We start from the raw sequence: 18,264 nt of genomic DNA on the forward strand, positions 1-18,264 counted from the left end.
GCTGTGATTAACATCATATTCATTCACTATTCAAGGATCAATTGTTCAATGATTTATTAAATCAGTATCAAGAACCTAATGGAGAGGCACATATTATAGTTTTTTAGACTAAGGTATGAATTTATGCTTCGGTCAGGATTAGTGCTGCTAAATCTATTTCACAGCTAAAACAAATAGTGGTGTTTAGCAGACCTAGAGCATCTTTAGCAGTGATAGCGGAACAATTAACAATATTGTAGCGGTAGACCCTATAAAAAATTATAGTGGGCTATTTAGAACCTTGATTTCATGTGACAATCAAAATGATTAATGTATAACAATGAAAATATTTTTGAAGTTTGAATGCCTTAATTTTGGACTGGAGGTAGTACCTCGTCACTAAGGAAAAAAATCATTTCTTCTCTACCACTTAGTAGATTGGTTAGAAGTGGATATTGAGAAGGGTTTTAGAATATATTTTTCAAGTTTATTTGCAGTTTTGTGCTTCTTCTCTATTGGAGTGTTATGTAAAGCTTATGGAAAACCTGTTTTGAGCAAACAATTCTGAAAGACTATTTTGTTGAAAGCTGCTAACAGAATGATCTTTATGATAAAAATTCATCATGCTGGAAGGTAATAATTGTATGCACAAATACTGGTGTTTTCTCACTGCTGTCTAATTTAAGGTTTATTAATGATCCAACGAGGTTGGACAGAACTACGCTGGTTGCTGAATCCTCCTCCCTCAGCAGCACTTGATTCTGATAAAATTGCAAGTAATTGACATGTCTTATCGTGGCCACTATTACTCACTTACTTAAATTATCTGTACCCCCAATCACAGACCGGTGTTGCTGTCAAACATTGCAAGGAGGGCACTGAGAGCTCTATTTTCTGGTCTTCTATCGGTGGAAAGCAGAGTTATACAAGTAAAAATGCTGCACCTGATGCTGTTATTAGAGAGCCTCATTTGTATACCTTCTCTCTTAGGAATGGTTAGTAGTAGTCAAACCTTCTATTCACAGTGTTTCTCAATCTTACCACATTCTGGTTTTTATGCTTTATAGTGACCCTAATGTTTTATTATCATTTTTTTGGCTTCAATCGTGATAACATCGTCACCATTTGTCAGGGAAGCTGGAGGTTTGTTGCCGTATTGATTTGATCCAAATTGGTCATGTTCCAATAATCTTGTTTTTAAAAAAAATTCTGAAAGCTCACTTGTACACAGGTTACTGAAGTTTTCAATTTTTCACAAGATGATTTGTTGACCGAAGATACGATGATACTTGATACACACTGTGAGGTTTTTGTTTGGATGGGTCAGTGTGTGGAGACAAAAGAAAAACAGAAAGCATTTGACATTGGCCAGGTAGGTACCAAGTTTAAGTGTTAACCTTTCTGTTTTTGGTTGGATCACTATCGTCCAACTCCTAGCAACGATTGCTTCCCTCCCAGAAATACGTACAACATGCCGTGGCCTTTGAAGGTATTTCTCCTGATGTGCCTCTCTATAAAGTCAATGAAGGGAATGAACCTTGCTTCTTCAGGACATACTTCTCCTGGGATAACACACGATCAGTGGTATGCTCTTAGATATTTACTTCTGTATTTCAAAAATTCAGCTTTTCGTTCTAACTATGTCCCATTTATTATCTATTTGTATGGAATAGCTGATATTTTGAAGGTTTACCTTTTTTCACTTAATGGACTTTGCTCATATGTCCAATATTCGGCATACCTTTTTTCTTTGCTTGCGGTTAAGCTGATACGTGTCATTCTTGAAACAGATTCATGGAAACTCTTTTGAGAAGAAACTTTCAGTTCTTTTTGGAATGCGTTCAGAGGTAAGTAAACTTTTGCTATTCAATTTACAAAGAATGCTACATGTTATTTTCCTTTTTTTTCTGCTTCATGCCTTTTTAACTGCTTCCAGGGTGGAAATAAGGGCTCATCAGGTGATGGTGGGCCAACTCAAAGGGCATCAGCCTTGGCAGCTCTTTCATCTGCATTGAATCCATCGTCGCAAGGAAAACAGGTACTGCTAATAATTTCCTTCCCTCCGTTTCAAAAATAATAATAATTTCCTTCCCGATTTTTCTTATCTGCTAACCACCAAATCCCATGGGTTTTCAGTCAGATGAGAGGCCCACAAGCTCATCAGGTGACAGCGAGCATAGCCAACGTGCTTCAGCAATGGCTGCCTTGTCCTCTGCCCTTAATACATCGTCAAAACCCAGCAGCACACAATCTCATTCAGGCCAAGGGTCTCAAAGAGCCGCTGCTGTTGCAGCACTGTCCAATGTTTTGACTGCAGAGGGATCTCACAGCCCCCGCCACAGTAGGTCGTCTCCCACAGCAGGTTAGACTTGCCAGCCTAAATTTGATTTGAAGTTTCACCTTTTCTTTAGGAAGATAACAATACTAGAAGCATGTCTCAAGCTCCCAGTGATATTGTTCCTGTTATGGTAGTAATTCTGGTAAATAATATTGGATATTTTTAGCACCGGCATGTTGCATCACTTTGTTTTTGTAGAAATAGTCAAATCGTGTCCTTTTGGTTTTGCTCTGGAAGAGTAAAAAAGGATCTGAGATGTATTTAAGTTTGTTAACTGTGTTTACTTGAGTTTTACTCTTTTTTTTAAACTACTTGAGTTTTACTTATGAATAATTAATAGGATTCGCTTAGTAACTGCAAGAAAGTAGATGAAGATGAACCCATGAGAATTCTGTGATTAATTTTTACCTCTTAGCTTGATGGCAAAGGTTGATGATGCCTTCACTTGATGCAGATGCTGAGAAGACTGAATTAGCTCCTGCTTCTCCCCATCAGTTTGAAACAGGGCCTGAAGATGTCCGAACAGAGCCTGATGTCTCACAGGAACAAACTGCTAACGAAAATGGAGGCCAGACGACCTTTAGCTATGAACGCTTGATATCAAAGTCCACTGACCCTGTTAGTGGGATAGACTACAAGCGCAGAGAGGTTTGTGATTCCCACTGCATCCTTGAAAAAAGTTCTCCCTCTTCTATTACCTCATTTCCTTGTGAAAGGGCTGAGTATTTGTCGTAACTATACATGAAACTTTGTGTGCATTTTATTTAAATCTAGACCAATTTAGGAGTACTGGTGGATTTATTTATACTAGGAAGAAAATAGGCACCTAAGTTTGCCTCAACTAAGGCTCAGGCGCTTAGCATTTACTTCAAAATTTCCATTTACTGGATCGGTTTTCCTCTCCCTGTAGGACATGCTAGATATAACTTTTTTGCTTGTAAACATCTGTAGGCAAGCTTACTCACCATAAAGAGTAAATAGGTAAGTTTTGGAAATTTCTTATAACTTTGCTTCAAGGTCCTATTTCTGAGGTAACTTCTGGTTACTAATATCTCAGACTTCCAATTTGGAAAATACCAGTCAGGACTGTAGGCGTTTTGCCGCAATTGCTGTTAGTCATGAAGAACACGAGGTGTGGAAGGTTATTTGGAAAATAAACAAACTGATATAGACAAGGAGAATAAATGAAATGGTCAAGATTTTATCAGAACCACAGCCAAATTCTTCTGTTACAACTGCAGAAAATGGAATCGTTCTATGCTTTCAGTTTCAAATATATTTATGAGTTAACTATGCTCACCAAGATTATGATGCTCTTTTATTCAAAAAGATAATGATACTCTTAGTAATTTGTAGGCCTAGTACCGCAACCAGCAGTTATCTGCAACAGAAGCAGGAATAGTGACCATTTCTCTAATTGAAGTATAATTATCGAGCTGGGTTTATTACAAACTCAACTAAATCGATGGCGTTTTTTAATCATTTTCATCTCATTGGAATATCTATCAACTGATGGCAGCCTCTTCTGCATTTACTGCACCTCATGTTTATGGATTCCAAAGGCTAAGTTCATTTTGCTTCTGCAGACATATTTGGTGGACAGTGAATTCGAAACCGTATTTGGTATGACCAAAGAGGAATTCTACGAGCAGCCAAGGTGGAAGCAAGAGTTGCAGAAAAAGAAAGCCGATCTTTTCTGAGACACGGCTGCCTATGAATAAAGCCCTTCCGTTGCACAGAGTCATGCGTTCCTATTTTCCTCTCCACAGGAGGGAGAGTCCACGCTGTCCAGCATTCTCATCATTTTCGTTCCACGGATGATCACCAGCAGCTTTATCCGTGACTTGTATAGGCTACACTTTAATCTGCACATGGTTTGGGCGCGTTATATAGGTCCACGGGCCATATTATTCCCTAGTCCCTTCATTATTCTGAGGTCGTTCTTGATCTTGTTGACCTCTCACGTGTTTCTTTTTTTTATTTTATTAAAAATCAAATTGGTGCAAATGGCATTACTAGTGAGATTTTTGTAAGTAATGGTGTATTGGCACCAAGGTGTATGGAACATATTTTTGTTATAAGACTTCAGCTTCTATTGTTCTGGTGGTGTTCTACTGACTACTGGTCAACATCCAAAATATTGCAACATATTGCATATATGAGGACATTAGGTTATTTTCCCCATGAAATATCTAAGGAGAACTAATAACCAGCAATAGTAAGTAGGCTGTATTTACAAGCTCTCAAGCATGTGCATCACTACAACATTTATTAAATCCGCAGCTAGCCTTATCTAAAAAGTCAAAACTTCTAAAACTTTCTATAGCACATGGTGCAGATAGCAGCAAATATTGTAATGCCACTGAAAATACAGAGTGTGTCGAACCGGCACTCACTGCGTATCTTCTCTTCTTTCAGCTCACTCTGTGCCTTCAGATACAAATTGCAAGACTCCAGCACCTCATCATAGTTCCTGCTCCGGTGGCAGCTCAGCGCCTCCTTGAGAAGGAGGAGGCTGCAGCGCCCGTTGAGATGAACACCGCCCATGTCTTTGATCTGCATACTCAGTTCCGTCAGCGCAAGTGTTGAAGGTTCCCCAGCCTCCTCGCTGCCCATGCTTGTCACACGGAATTTCATCAACATAATGCATTCTGCTACCTGGCAGGGCAGGACCTCCTTTGCCGGAAGGACAGACCCAAACCGTAGAACGAAATCAGTATCGGTTGGCCAGTGCCTCTGCCCACTCAGCGGGTGCCAACTCGTTAGGTTCACTGCCCGCTTCATCTTTCGGTTGACAATGATCCAACTCAACTTTATGCCATCATTCAGTTCCCTCCATAGCTTCCCGTCTTTCCTTTCTTGCTCCATCGAGGGCACCGATGGTATGTTATTGATGGTGGATAAGAATACCTCGCCATTATTGTTCTCATTGTTTTCAGCTGAGTGTTGAAACAAGTCTATCTGGAACGGGTAGTTAAAGAACCATCCATTGGCACTGTCTGAGTTGGGAATTCCCCACATGACCTTTGAGTAGAGTGCACGGTCTTTGTACCATACATCAATCAGAGATACGAAGTCCGAAGGCAATGAGTCTTCAAGCTCATCCAAGTCATCATAGTAGTAGTCAGACTCGGCCCATTCTTCGGCAAAGAAATTACTTTCATTAGTTTGAACCACAGGGACATCCTTGTTCAATATAAGGGTGAAACAATCTGCATAAAACTTCCTGAATCCACCAACAGAAACAATTAAGCTCCTAACATCATCTTGTCTCGTTGATGGCCACAGAGATGTGCAAGCATTTTCCCACAGATCCTCTTCATTTGATATGGCACGAAAATCAGCACAGGCACAGCCTGCTCTTGCCAGAGCTGCAGCATCGAGACGCTTCAGTATATCATAGAAAAGGTCGGCACTCAGCGATGCCATGATCACAGCTTGCTGCAGTTGCAGCTAAAAGAGATGACACCAAATCAACCTGGAGCATAACAAAACAGGACTTTGGTTAGTTTCTTCTAACAGTATACCAATTGACATATATCAACAAATCTTCAAAGGCAAAATATGTGGTGTGTTGCTGAAATTCTGGGCCATCAGTTAAATTTCTTGGAATCCCAAGGCAGTGGAAGGAAACATAAAAGCATGAGTAGGCCAAAACGATCAAATTCCCAGATCTAGAAAACTAACGCATCCAGTTCCAAGCCTGCTCAGTCTCAGTAGCACAAAATCAATACGATTACCCTACAACTTACAGTTGTTATTTACATCACGGATACTCTTCGCTTCTATTGCGTTCTGACAATGAACGGAACAAACATTTTCAATTGGCCAGAGAAGCAATGCTGTGGTTACTCCATTAATGCCCAACAAAAGAACTGAGCACGTGCTTAACAATGAACTAAAATCTAGTAAAACAGAAGTTGGGAAACCAATCAGTCTCTGGCCAGGCACTGGGAGGAGGCAACGAACAGCTTGTACATAAGTTCTATTGGTTGGAGTGACAGCCTCTTGCTGGTGAGAGAAGAAATCATGGGCAGGAAACTAAAGCTGAATCAAAACCCCCCAAAAAACCCACAGATCTATGGTTACAGCTGCAGGAGGAGCGAGAAGCATCTAATAAGGAGGTCGAAAGCACAGCAACATCCCCCGGAGGGGAAGAGGGAGACGAGAGACTAGGCAGGCTCACCTCAAGAATCAAGATTCGTCAGAGAGGTGGATGAGGTAGAGACGACTGACTGACTATGGTGTCAGGGTTTAAATAAGACAGGCCCCAGCTGTCACCAGTTCCGGCCTCGCATCGCATCGTGAGTAACGTCGCCGGATAAGCGTACTAGGCCGGACCATGGTGTACGCGGGGTCGCGGACGTACCAACGAGCCACGGGACGGCCGGCCGGCCGGCCGGCTGCGCGGCGTTGTGGTCTCTAGCAGCCTCCGCGGTGCAGCCGTGCAGGACGACCCGGTCTAGAGAGGGAGGAGCCTGTGCTGATCTGCCAGTGCCCACTTTTTTTTTCTTGGGGTGCCGGCGCACAGTTGGCCGATGCTCTCGGCTCTCCGTTGAGCTCTTTTACGCTGCTCCCTCGGTTATATTTTATAATACCTATCTAGATATACAATCGTATCTTGATACATAAAAACTAAAAAAAAAACTCTCTTCATCTCAGAAAGAATGTAAATCTCAATTTTTGAGGTAAGATTAGTGTATGTGTTAAATTGCACATTTACCCATACTCTATTATTCTAGAAACTAAAAAACAATGGTTACATATGTTCTTCTCATGGATGAATAGAATATGATAGATTTTAGACATGTAGTGGTATTAATAGGTGGATCCTATTGGAAAAGTTAATTTTAAGTCTACATTTATATTCTTTTTGAGATAAGATTTGAAACCAGATTACATTATTTTTGGGACGGAGGGAGTATTTCTTACCACCCATGACGGAGGACGGAAATAATTTGAGGTAGGGCGAAGTCGATAACAAAGAAAGTAAAAAAAAATTCAAAATTAAAATGATTCAAGAGCACAACAGGTATTATAGCACAAATGTCAATTTATATACTCCTAAGATTTCAAATTACAAGTCGTTTTGACTTTTGGGTTCATCCATTTTACTATGTATCTAGACATATTATTTATCTAGCAAAATGGATGTACCAAGAAAGTCAAAGCGACATAATTTGAAACGAAGGGAGTATCAATCTTTGCTAATTGCAACAGATACCTCTAGTTTACCTTTTTTTTGGATGCATCTATATTTAATAATACACACCATTCCACTATGCTCCAAAAATTAACTAACCAGGTTAATTAATATCCAACTAATAATTAAACAAACAACTGAACATTGGAGACAAAAGAGTCAGGATTTAGAGTTGGGTCTTACAGTGCGATTCGTGCCTGTCTATGTATTGCTCGTACACTGGCCACTTGTTTGCTTGTGTGGTGTGCGTGTGCCGACGTGCTGTTCTGAAGTTGTGGAAATCCATAGCGTACTATTTTTTTTTAGTGGAATCCATAGCGTACTATCTACGGTAGCTAGGCCGTCGGGCAGGCAAAGCCCATGTGCGGACAGGCCCATAGCCACATGTCACAAGGCCCAAATGTGTAATTGAAGTAAAGGTTCGTCAAGTCAGTGACAGTGTGTCACAAGTCACGTCTTCCTCCTGTGTTCAGCGGACAGACTCAGAACTCGCGGACAGAGCTCGCAGCAGCAGGGCAGGGTGATTGACCGGTGATTCTTTCAGGGTAGAGATCCATAGCGCAGAAGGTCCCCCAGTCCCTAAATAACTCGCCGTGGGTGTATGTCCCACAAGTTTATTTGATTTATAAAAAATACACGTAATATTTGTATCTCTAAATAAATTTATTAAAAAAACTAGATTTAAAGATCTTTTTAATTATACTAGTTATGTACCATAAATATTAATATTTTTTTAATATATATTTAGTCAAAGTGGTTTCTCGGAAAGCGAAAACGACATATATTAGAAACGCGGGCGTGGCTTTGCCGCACCTTCCCTTTTGATTAGGCAGTGGCAATAAGAATATAGGTGTAGTGATGAGAAACAGAGCAATTTTTTGTTCATTTTATGATTTTTATGTATTTTTGAGACTTTATCATCATGAAGGTATAATTTTATTTGCCCCTTAAAAGCATAGGTAAAAGTTTATATGAAAAAAAATCCTTACTAAAACATGTGATATTATGGATGCACTGCATAGTTCTACTCGTTAGGATTTCAGATCAACTTGGGTGTTGTTTAGTTCCCAAAATTTTGCAAAATTTTTCAAGATTTTCCGTCACATCGAATCTTTAGACGCATGCATGAAGCATTAAATATAAATAAAAAATAAAACTAATTACACATTTTAGACGAAATTCATGAGACGAATCTTTTAAGCCTAATTAGACTATGATTGGACACTAATTGCCAAATAACAGCGAAAGTGCTGCAGTACCATTTCCCAAAAAAATTCGCCAACTAACGTGCCCTTGATTTTCTAATTTACAATTTTTCTGTGATTTACTATGCAATTTTAAAGTTTCAGCTAATTTATTTTTTGAAAAAAAGAGATATAATGAAAGGTGGCCTGTATTTTGATTTGAGAAAAATCTGAGAAGGTTTACGCAAAAATTGTCGAGAGTGTCTCCAGAGCGCGGGTTGATTTTCGATAAAGTGAAGGTCTTTTTTGCAAAAAACCCAGAGCCCATCCGTTCTGGACTGCGGGTTGATTTGGAAATAATTTGAGGTGTTTCTTGTAAAATATTCTGAGAGGGCCTCTGGAGTGTGGGTTGATTTTTGAAAAATAGAAGGGGGTTTTCGTAAAATGACCGTGGATCGCCCGATCTGGGCCGTCCGCGCGTCCGATCGAACGGCCTCGAAAAGCCCGTGACGTGGCACGCTGGCTGGCCACGGTTTGGGGACAGGTTTCATATGTAAAAGATTTAGGGACAGAAGGAGTACGTATCTAGATATGAGTATATATTATGCCTTATCTATACCTTAATACTAAAGAGGTAAAATTTCTAACACCATAATTTTCGTGCAGCCCTGCCTTCGTGTACGTGTCGGTTTTGGGGCGTCGGGCCCTCCCTGCTGATTCACGTTGCTTTAACATTGAGGAGGGAGATTAGGAGTGAGAAAGGAAATAGAAAGAAATATGGGGTTTCAGATGTAAAGATGTTAGAGACAAAGAAAAGGTAAAAGGGTCTTAATGATTTTTAAAATAGTTTGAGGTTCCTAGTGCAAAATATTCAGATCTAAGTGGACCTCTCCTAGATCCTGGTGGGCTTCTTTTTAAACCTGGGCTGAATTCTTGCAGTTGGGCCGACTTCGTTGTGGGCTAGACCAAGCTCAAGCAAACCTTTTTCCTTTTCTTTCGTTTTTCTTTTTTTATAAAAACCGAGATCTTACCAAATTCAATAAAAATCATAGAAAAATAGAAAAATACCAAACTAGTTTTGTCAGCTTCATAAAAATGTGGTCTATCTATAGATGTTATAAACCTTGTTAGGTTGTGCTTTGTCTATGGGTGCGTTAAATCATCCTTGCATATGCGAGAGGCAGATCCAGAATACGCGAAGATGGCCGAGGAGTACGAGGAGGATGTCCTCGTCGTTGGTTTTCCCGAAGCCTTCACTAACTTTTCGTTGTCCGGTTCCTGCCCAAGAGCCCCGATGCATAACCCCTACTTCTCAGCAATTATTATGTTTGATTGCGCATTAATAAGTTTTAAAGAGAAAATTTTACACCATATGATGTAGTTTTGATTAGAAACAAAATTTATTTTTATTGAAATATGTATTCATCAATGGTACAACTAATTATTTCGTGAACCAAAATCTTGAGCAAATTGTTGTCTAATGAAATCTAAACAAATATATTTATATAATTCCTGATGAGGGCTGTCGTGTGAAAAAAGAGAGGTCTCCTGTCACAATTAGCGGACAGACCAATCCTTGACACATCGGCAAAAATGTTACGGAGGTTGATATGATGCGTCAAAAAAGCTACAAAGGTCGATATTGAGTCATAGAAACGCATAGGTAGTATGAAAAATTGAAGTTATAATATATTTATATCTAAATAATTATGCGCTTTACAATAGAAGGGAAAATATACCAAGATGTATTTTAATTCGATACAGGTTTATAGGACATTGTTATTTATTATCAGCATTAACTTATATTATGAATGTGATGGTCATCATAAATAAATTATAAAAGCATAAAACATAAGCAAATACATATCCTTCACATTATCATTTTGCATAAATGTTTAATAGTTTTTTCTTCCGTTGCAACGTACGGACATATTTGCTAGTAAAAATTAAAATGACATAATTTGGAATAAAGTGAGTGTAACATTAGACGTCCTTAGGATACTCTGCCATGATCGTTTGGTTAAACCTATAACTACTAGTAGTATGCCCGTGTTAAGCTATGGCGGCATACAAATTAAAACAACCAAAATATGTGCTGACAAAATTTAAATTTCCTCAAAGACAAAAAAAATAGTCATGCCTTGCTACATAAAAAATATTTCACATACCGGTCACCTCTAAAACTCTGTAGCCAACTTTTTGCTCCAATTGTTTCCTTTTTTTGACAATTACATTGCAACTTCACTAATTATAATACAACAAAACATAAGATGAGAAATACACATTGTATGATCTCTAAAGTTCTTTTTGATAAAACTGACAGAAGTTTCTTAAAAGACTAAAATGATTGCAGACACCCTGTACCCCTGTAGCCATAAGCTCGTGGAGCATCCACTCGATGTCCTATGCTTAACCTGCGCTCTTCAGTTGGGTCTGCCTCAACGACTTGGATGTGGCATAATTAGATGAAGAAAACGAAGAAAACATATACAAGATGCATCTTTATATACCTAACAGAAAAGCTTATGATTATGATTATATAATCCCGGCTGGCCTGGGCCCATGCCGTGCCGGACCGGACCGGCCCGTTGGACATCTATAATCCTGGCTCGACGACACCTCCTGATTCCGCTCGCCTGCTGCTCTCCACGCCGCGTTACCAGCTGCTGGACTGCCTGGCGCATTGGGCCTGGTCGATTTGTGCGTCCTGCGGCCAATGGGTAGGCTGGCGGCCAACCAGCGGCAGCACCGCAATCTGCAGCAGGAATCACGTCGCGCTATGGGCTGGTAGGCCAGCAGGGCTCAAGTTGGCCCATAGGCATGACCGCATGGGTCACGGCCTCAAAGGTGGCCGGTGAGAGCAACTGATTGGCAGCTCGCTTACGCTGAAATTTAGTTTATGCTGATATTTATATTGATTTATTGTAAAAAAAAATACTATTTATTTATTTATTGAAAAGTACTGCTGAAAAAAGCGAAAAGGCCAGCCAAATCTCTCTTCCGCCACTCTGCGGCTCCGCCCCTTGAGGCTTGAGGCTCGGACCCTGTCTCTAGTATTTCTCTATTCACTAATTCATTTGTTGGTTGAATATTCTTTATATTCTCTAATTTGTAAATTGTAGCTGTGTAGTTTTGTAGTCTTGTATCTATTCAATCAGACTGAAAAGTAAACATAGAATCCTGAATCTAAAAATTATAGATTGTTTACAATTAGAAGTAGAACCACGAATCTAAAAGTGGACAACGTATTTTTCTTGCAGTACAAAATATGTGGTTTAATCATTGTATCAATTGAAAAAAAATCCATACGTAGCCATGGGTAGAGGAGGCCATAGCCTTCGATTTATTCTGAGTCTGCCACTGCTAACATATAGCCCTGCTCGATTTGATGATGTGGACCTTGACTCTTGAGCAGCAGCACCACTCCACTGCTTCCTCCGAAGACCAGGGGACAAAAGAGGTACTTAGGCACGTGCACAAACAAACAAAAAAAAGCAGAAAAAACAGACTGAAAATATTGCACGGCATCAATGCCAAGAGGTTTGCAAAGGCAGAGTAGTACGTAGTAATTTAATTTCCTTCGCCTATTTCGTGGACCAGCCAAAAAAAGGTTTGACGCAATGTTTAGTTTCACGGACTAAATTTTAGTCCATGTCATATCGGACGTTCAGATATTAATTAAGAGGACTAAATATGAGTTAATTATAAAACTAATTATACAGATAAAGACTAATTTATGAGACAAATTTATTAAGCCTAATTAACCCATCATTAGCTGTAGCACCACCTTGTCAAATCATGGACTAATAAGGCTTAAAAATTCATCTCGCAAATTAGTTACAATCTATGTAATTAGTTATTTTTAGTGTATATTTAATACTCCATGCATGTGTCAAACATCCGATGAAACAGGGACTAAAATTTGGTCTAAGGAACCAAACAAAACAGGCCCTATTATTTATTACGTTTTCTAATCGCTAGCTGATTTGAAGCCTGAGAACAATTGAATAATAAAAAGCAGACAGCGGTAAAGTATGTCAGAGGTGATTTTTTTTTTTTGAGAAACATGCGTGTTAGGTCCATTCGTTTCGCTGAAAAAACAAGTCGAAATACTATTTTAACTGATTTGTTATGAGAGAACACCGTCGGGGACGCCCTAACCATGACAAGGCCCAGCAGAATCTTGCTGGAATTGCATGGCTAGTGAAGATTCACCTTTCAAGACACGGGTCCTGCAGCCGTTCTGTTAGGTCAGTCTTAATACGAGTTTCATGTCCCATTTTCAATATAAGTATATTTTAGAAACAATATAGAAGAGTTTCATCCCACGAAACTCTCTCTACTTCTATAAAACTTTTATCATTTCTTTTTATTAATAGAGTGTCATATCAGCATATTTAATGCTCATAAAACTCTCATGAAACACCACTGAGACTGGCCTTACAGTAGAGGAAAAAAAACTATACTACCTTAGCACGTGTCTAGCTGTCCTGCTCCCACGTGATGTACCGGATTCTGCACGTCTTCAGCAGCTTTCATGTCGCCTTTTATTCGAGTCATATTATCCTTGGGTCCACTGAACTAAATATCCACATTACTACATTAATTAGGCAGGAAGGAGGAGAAGAGCTAAGAGATGCCACTACGCTGAGAATGAGGGCGCCTGAGGCAGAAGGAAGCCATCTAGAAGGTAGTCGTTGTTCGTGGAGATCCTCTACCATGTGTGCTACTGGCCGACGCTGGCGCGCCTCACTCCTTTACTTCGCTAAGCTCTCTGTGCGCCATGGATTAGGTGGTCCTCATCTCTCGGCAAGTCGACGTGGATCTAATAGCTGGCGCCAAAAGATCCACGCGCGGAGGACCCCACCACCTATACTGCTTCCGGTAGGTACTGCTCCCTCCGTCACAAGATACGTGACGTATTGGTTTTCTGAGAAATAACTTTGACAGAATATATATTAAAAAAATATTAATATTTATGTTACATAATTAGTATTATTAAAAAGATCTTTGAATCTAGTTTTTAATAAATTTATTTAAAGATATAAATGTTACACGTATTTTTTATAAATTAAGTTAAATTTACGACACGTGACAAATAATTTGAGACAGAGCAGTCGCCTTTGCTCCATCATGTCATGTCCTTGATTGGCGCTCAGTATGTTCCAGGACCACAGAGTTGCTCAAAAGTCAAGAGCATCATATGGCGTCTTATCGCTGCAGCTGCAGCACACCTGTGCGGCTGTGCCAAGCCGTCATCCTCCATGCTGCATGCTCCGTGAACGTATCATCCGGGACCAACTACAGTTCGTGAACCGTGATTGATTGTTTTCCACATTTATCTTGCAATTGAGCGGATACCTCCGCCCGCCACAATGGCTGTCCAGCCAAAGATGTGATCTCTCCGCCTGCATGAACTCCTTCGTCTCCTCCTGACAGAGAATCACCCAGTTTTGGGCTGTTGCGGCAAATCTTGCAGAGTAGTATATATCTATACTCCTCCATTCTGTTCTCTGAAAACAAATACACTATCATTTCCAGGCATGGTTTCCAAAGACACCAAATAGCAGCTGAAGAGATTCTGCACCCGCTGGCTATTCTTCTCGGCCGCGCCCGCGCGTATTCGGTATTCCCTGTCGCCGCTGACGTTTCGGCGTGGATGGGCATTCTTTTCGGCGCAGCTGCTGCTAGATCCGCATCACCTCCCTTCCCCGACCGAGCGGCCCCATCGTGACGGCCCTTCCCCGTCCGCTCACCGCCCCACGTACCCCGTCCAGCACCTCCCGTCTGCGCCGCCTCCCGTGGGAGGTCCCCCTAGGCGCGGCAAGCTCTGGCTCCGTCCACGCGCCTCCCGTGGGAGGCGGAGGTCCCCGTAATCGTCCATGGGCCATGACAACAGCTGGTCACCACAGGCTGCTGCTATGCAAATGGCAAAAGGCTCTGGACGCATGCATGCGCTGGCGGCTGGCCACAGGCGCTGGCTCAGGTGCTCGGTCCTGGCTGTCCTCTCCGTGGTGCGGGACTCTTCACCCTGTTGGTCTACGCTCAAATTTTGCTTACGCTAACACTTATTATACTGAAACGTTGTTCGAGAAAAACACTGATTAATAGCTGAAAAATAGTTCGGAATAAGTTTAAGCGAACCGGGCGATTATCTAGAACCCCTACGATCGACCATGCATGGGCTGACCTATGCTGATCAGTCCTTAGTTTCTGGTTTTAGCATCGTGATGTAGGAAGTTAAATGCGTTGTAAGACTTCTGGTTGGTCTGTCGCTCTCTTCTGATAAACTCTTAAAATGCTGTATTTCTGTTGATATCAGTGGAAATAGGAAAGGTTCCTCGTGTCACAAAAAAAATAATTAGACATATCTTGCAATTTGGAAATTAATTTGAACTAATCTCTTGAAGATGATATAAGATTCTCGGTGCTATAACTACATAATACCATTATTAAGGATGTCACAACATCTATGCCTCATTTGGTTGGATTCTACCGGCTCCCGTTTCTACTAACACAAACATGCTGTTCACACTCACATGATCTCTTTTTTTTCCTTCTCTCTCCTTCTCTCACGTAGCCAGCGAAACTGGCTTCACCGGCTCGTGAGAGAAGGGAGATGAGAGGAAAAGAGATCATATGAACAGTGTTTGAAGCCCATGGAATCTATATTAAAAGGGGGCTTACATCAGCTGTATGTGTAAGAGTCTCTTTGACAGGGCTCCTGCAGGGGCTTTAACTCCGGCTCCTGTAGGAGCTGTGTCAAACGTCTGTTTTGAAAAGGGCTCCGCATGGGGAACCGATCAAGAGCCGGAGCCATTTTTTTTTTGAGCCGGAGCCATTTTTTTTGCCTGCGCAAGATAAGCCTCAAAAACGAGCTTCGCGCAGCTCTTGATGTGGGTTCATGTCGTTGAGTGCGAAGCAGCCGTTTTGCCAAATGTTTTCTAGAACGGCTTCAACTCCCCCAGAGGAGCTGTTCCTCCAGAGAAGCCAGAGCCGGAGCCATTTTCAGAGAAGTCAAAGCCTTACCAAACAGACACTAAAAGTTCATTTTTAGTAATTAATGCTTACTCGTACATGCTAGCTACGGCAAGGAACTTCATTAATGTCTTGCTGTCTTCTGCCTGAACACCCAAAATCTGTTACTGGAAATTGTTTGAAAAAGACAACGATCGAGTATGTTCATAGTGATGAATTTGCGTCGCCGCGAAGTGTCTTTTTTCCAGTATAGGAATACCTAGTACTTCCTGAGCACAAATCTGGATGTATCAACATCAACAGGCACAAAGACAACTTCTTCCCCTGAAGGTGATTGCAAACGTAGTATGTGTGACAGAAAATATAGATAGGCTTAAAATACTGTTTTAACTAATTTATTGTAAAAGAAAAATATTATTACGGCTAAAAAGACGAGTCAAAAAATACGTATTATAAGGCCAGCGAACGTAGCCATAAACAGAAACAGAAACATTCTTCGGAGAAGAAATGCAGGTTTGTAACACACACAGAGTGGTAAAAGCGATCGAAAAGAGCCTTGCCCCGTGGAGAAAGGGACAGATCTGGATCTGGATCTGGATCTGGATTTGGATGGAGCCGAGACTGTGGATCGATCAGCAGGTGTCGGTGATGTAGGGAGCTAGTAGCTAGGCTCATGCCGGCAGCGGATTGAGGCGCGGTGTGGGGATGAGCACGAGAGGGTTCTTCCGGGCGGTGACGAGCCCCGCTTGCTCCTCCATGTCCAAGGGCGGCGCCTTGGTTTGGCCCGGCGGGACGGGTACCTCCCAGTGGAAGCACTGCACCAGCGCGGCGAGGAAGGCCGGCACGGCCTGCATGGCCAGGCCCATGCCGGGGCAGGCGCGGCGGCCGCTGCCGAACGGCATGAGCTGCATGTGCTGCCCCTTGGGGTCGACGCCGGCGCCGGCGCCGCCGGGCATGAAGCGCTCGGGCCGGAACTGGAGCGGCTCCTCCCAGCACCCCGGGTCGCGGCCGATGGAGAAGATGTTGAAGAAGACGGAGGTCTTGGGCGGGATGACGTAGCCCCGGACGTGCACGGGTTCGATGGTCTCCCGCTGCGCGAACACCGCGGGGGGCTGCAGCCGCAGCGTCTCCTTGAAGACGGCCTGCAGGTAGGGCAGGCGCGGGACGTCCTGCTCCCCGACCAGGCGCGACGCGCCCACCACGGCGTCCAGCTCCGCGCGCAGCTTCTCCATGCAGTCCGGGTGGTTGATGAGCAGCGCCAGCGCCCACTCCACGCTGGTGGCCGTGGTGTCGGAGCCGGCGGTGAAGATGTCCAGCACGAACGCCTTGATGTTCTCCCTGGTGAGCTTGACCTCGGCGTTCACGTCCTCCGCCGCGTCCATGAGGATGTCCAGCAGGTCCTTGGTGTTGTCGGTGGTGGCGGTCTGCCCCTGCTTCTTTCTCCGACGGTTCTCCTCCTTGCCCGTGATCATGATCTCCAGCAGCGCGTCGAACTTGTCCCGCACCTCGCGCGTCCTCCGCGTGAGCCCCTGCAGGTCCCAGCCGCGGCAGAGCCCCACGTAGTCCTCGACGTTGAAGGCCCCCACGAGCTCGGCGACGTGCTTGGCGCAGTCCCTGGCCGCCTCCGTCATGTGGCCCGGCAGCGCGCTGGCCACCATGCGCATGATGGCGTTGTTGGACATGCTGATGAGGTGGCGGCTGACGTCGATGGCCTCCCCCTTGTCGGCCGCGTTGCGCGCCGCCGCCAGCACGGCCGCCAGCTCGGCCTCCCGCACGGGCCGCAGCTGGTCCACGGTCCGCGGGCCCAGCAGCTCCGACATGCAGAGGCGCTTCATGAAGCGCCAGTGCGGGCCGTAGGGCGCGAACGCGAAGCCGGCGTCGTCGTACGCGAGGTGGCGCGTGACGGCCGTGAGCGGCCGCTCCGGGATGCTGGCCTCGTGCTTGAGGAGGTCCCGGGCGGCGTCCGCGGTGCCCGCGACGACGCAGTGCGTGGAGGGCCCGAGGCGGAGGTAGACGAGGGGCCCGTAGCGCGCCAGGATGCGGTCGAAGGCCCTGTGCGGCGGCGGGCGGATGAGGTGCAGGTGGCCGATCAGCGGGAGGGCCATCGGGCTCGGGGGCAGCCTGCTGCTGTTGCGGTTGCTCCATCTGGAGATGACGAGGGTGGAGAGCGCCAGGAGGAGCAGGATGCCGGGAAGCAGTGCCAGGACGCCGCCGCCGCTGGCAGCAGCTGCTGCTTCCATTGTTATCTCTGCTCTGCACTCGTCTCGTATAGTCGTATGTTGTGGCTGTGTGACGCTGTGCTTCTATGTAGTTCTATTTCTATACATATATAGGTGTGCTTGGAGCCTTGGGGCCTTGGGGTTGGACCACCCGAACACTAGAAATTGCTCGAATGATCGCAGATTATAAACTAGAATAGTATTTTTTCTCTCACACTAAATCAACCAACGGTATATAATTCATGATTATTTACCACGAAACTAACCAAACCGACCAACAGTATATAATCATGATCATTTACCACGAAACCAACCGGCTGTATATTATAATTGAAGAGGCGACGAGGAGGAACGCAGGCCACC

The 18,264-nt window shown here is 43.4% G+C and overlaps 3 protein-coding genes across 5 annotated transcripts; 1 reads left to right on the forward strand and 2 right to left on the reverse strand.

Moving 5' to 3' along the window:
- Positions 1–858: 858 nt before the first annotated feature.
- Positions 859–4,417, forward strand: LOC136530449 (villin-2-like). The gene is made up of 9 exons (XM_066523188.1): positions 859–974; positions 1,112–1,122; positions 1,211–1,351; positions 1,438–1,563; positions 1,770–1,826; positions 1,916–2,017; positions 2,116–2,341; positions 2,772–2,965; positions 3,904–4,417. Exons 3-9 carry the CDS (start codon positions 1,262–1,264, stop codon positions 4,015–4,017), a joined length of 909 nt encoding a protein of 302 aa, XP_066379285.1. The 5' UTR covers positions 859–974; positions 1,112–1,122; positions 1,211–1,261; the 3' UTR covers positions 4,018–4,417.
- Positions 4,418–4,447: 30 nt separating this feature from the next.
- Positions 4,448–6,837, reverse strand: LOC136530448 (probable F-box protein At2g36090). 3 transcript variants are annotated; one of them, XM_066523187.1, is made up of 2 exons: positions 6,687–6,837; positions 4,448–5,795 (listed from the first exon to the last, which is right to left on the reverse strand). In XM_066523187.1, the coding sequence occupies exon 2, from the start codon at positions 5,744–5,746 to the stop codon at positions 4,628–4,630; it is 1,119 nt and encodes a 372-aa protein (XP_066379284.1). In that variant the 5' UTR covers positions 5,747–5,795; positions 6,687–6,837; the 3' UTR covers positions 4,448–4,627. The 3 variants fall into 3 exon arrangements, with proteins under 3 accessions (XP_066379284.1, XP_066379282.1, XP_066379283.1); XM_066523185.1 differs by having other exon boundaries at positions 6,504–6,837; XM_066523186.1 differs by lacking the exon at positions 6,687–6,837 and adding an exon at positions 6,070–6,489.
- A 9,293-nt stretch (positions 6,838–16,130) lies between these two features.
- On the reverse strand, positions 16,131–18,011 carry LOC136530447 (cytochrome P450 93G2-like). The gene has a single exon (XM_066523184.1). The coding sequence runs from the start codon at positions 17,920–17,922 to the stop codon at positions 16,354–16,356; it is 1,569 nt and encodes a 522-aa protein (XP_066379281.1). The 5' UTR covers positions 17,923–18,011; the 3' UTR covers positions 16,131–16,353.
- Between the last annotated feature and the right edge of the window lie 253 nt (positions 18,012–18,264).

This window comes from Miscanthus floridulus, unplaced genomic scaffold, assembly GCF_019320115.1.
Source record: "Miscanthus floridulus cultivar M001 unplaced genomic scaffold, ASM1932011v1 fs_132_1_2, whole genome shotgun sequence".
NCBI lineage: Eukaryota > Viridiplantae > Streptophyta > Magnoliopsida > Poales > Poaceae > Miscanthus > Miscanthus floridulus.

Bases quoted from the DNA above. Each gene is read 5' to 3' on its own strand.
- LOC136530447 (XM_066523184.1), bottom strand. From the start codon at position 17,922: ATGGAAGCAGCAGCTGCTGCCAGCGGCGGCGGCGTCCTGGCACTGCTT.
- LOC136530448 (XM_066523187.1), bottom strand. From the start codon at position 5,746: ATGGCATCGCTGAGTGCCGACCTTTTCTATGATATACTGAAGCGTCTC.
- LOC136530449 (XM_066523188.1), top strand. From the start codon at position 1,262: ATGATACTTGATACACACTGTGAGGTTTTTGTTTGGATGGGTCAGTGT. The intron at 1,352-1,437 runs GTAGGTACCAAG...CTTCCCTCCCAG, and splicing joins AAGCATTTGACATTGGCCAG to AAATACGTACAACATGCCGT. The intron at 2,018-2,115 runs GTACTGCTAATA...ATGGGTTTTCAG, and splicing joins CATCGTCGCAAGGAAAACAG to TCAGATGAGAGGCCCACAAG.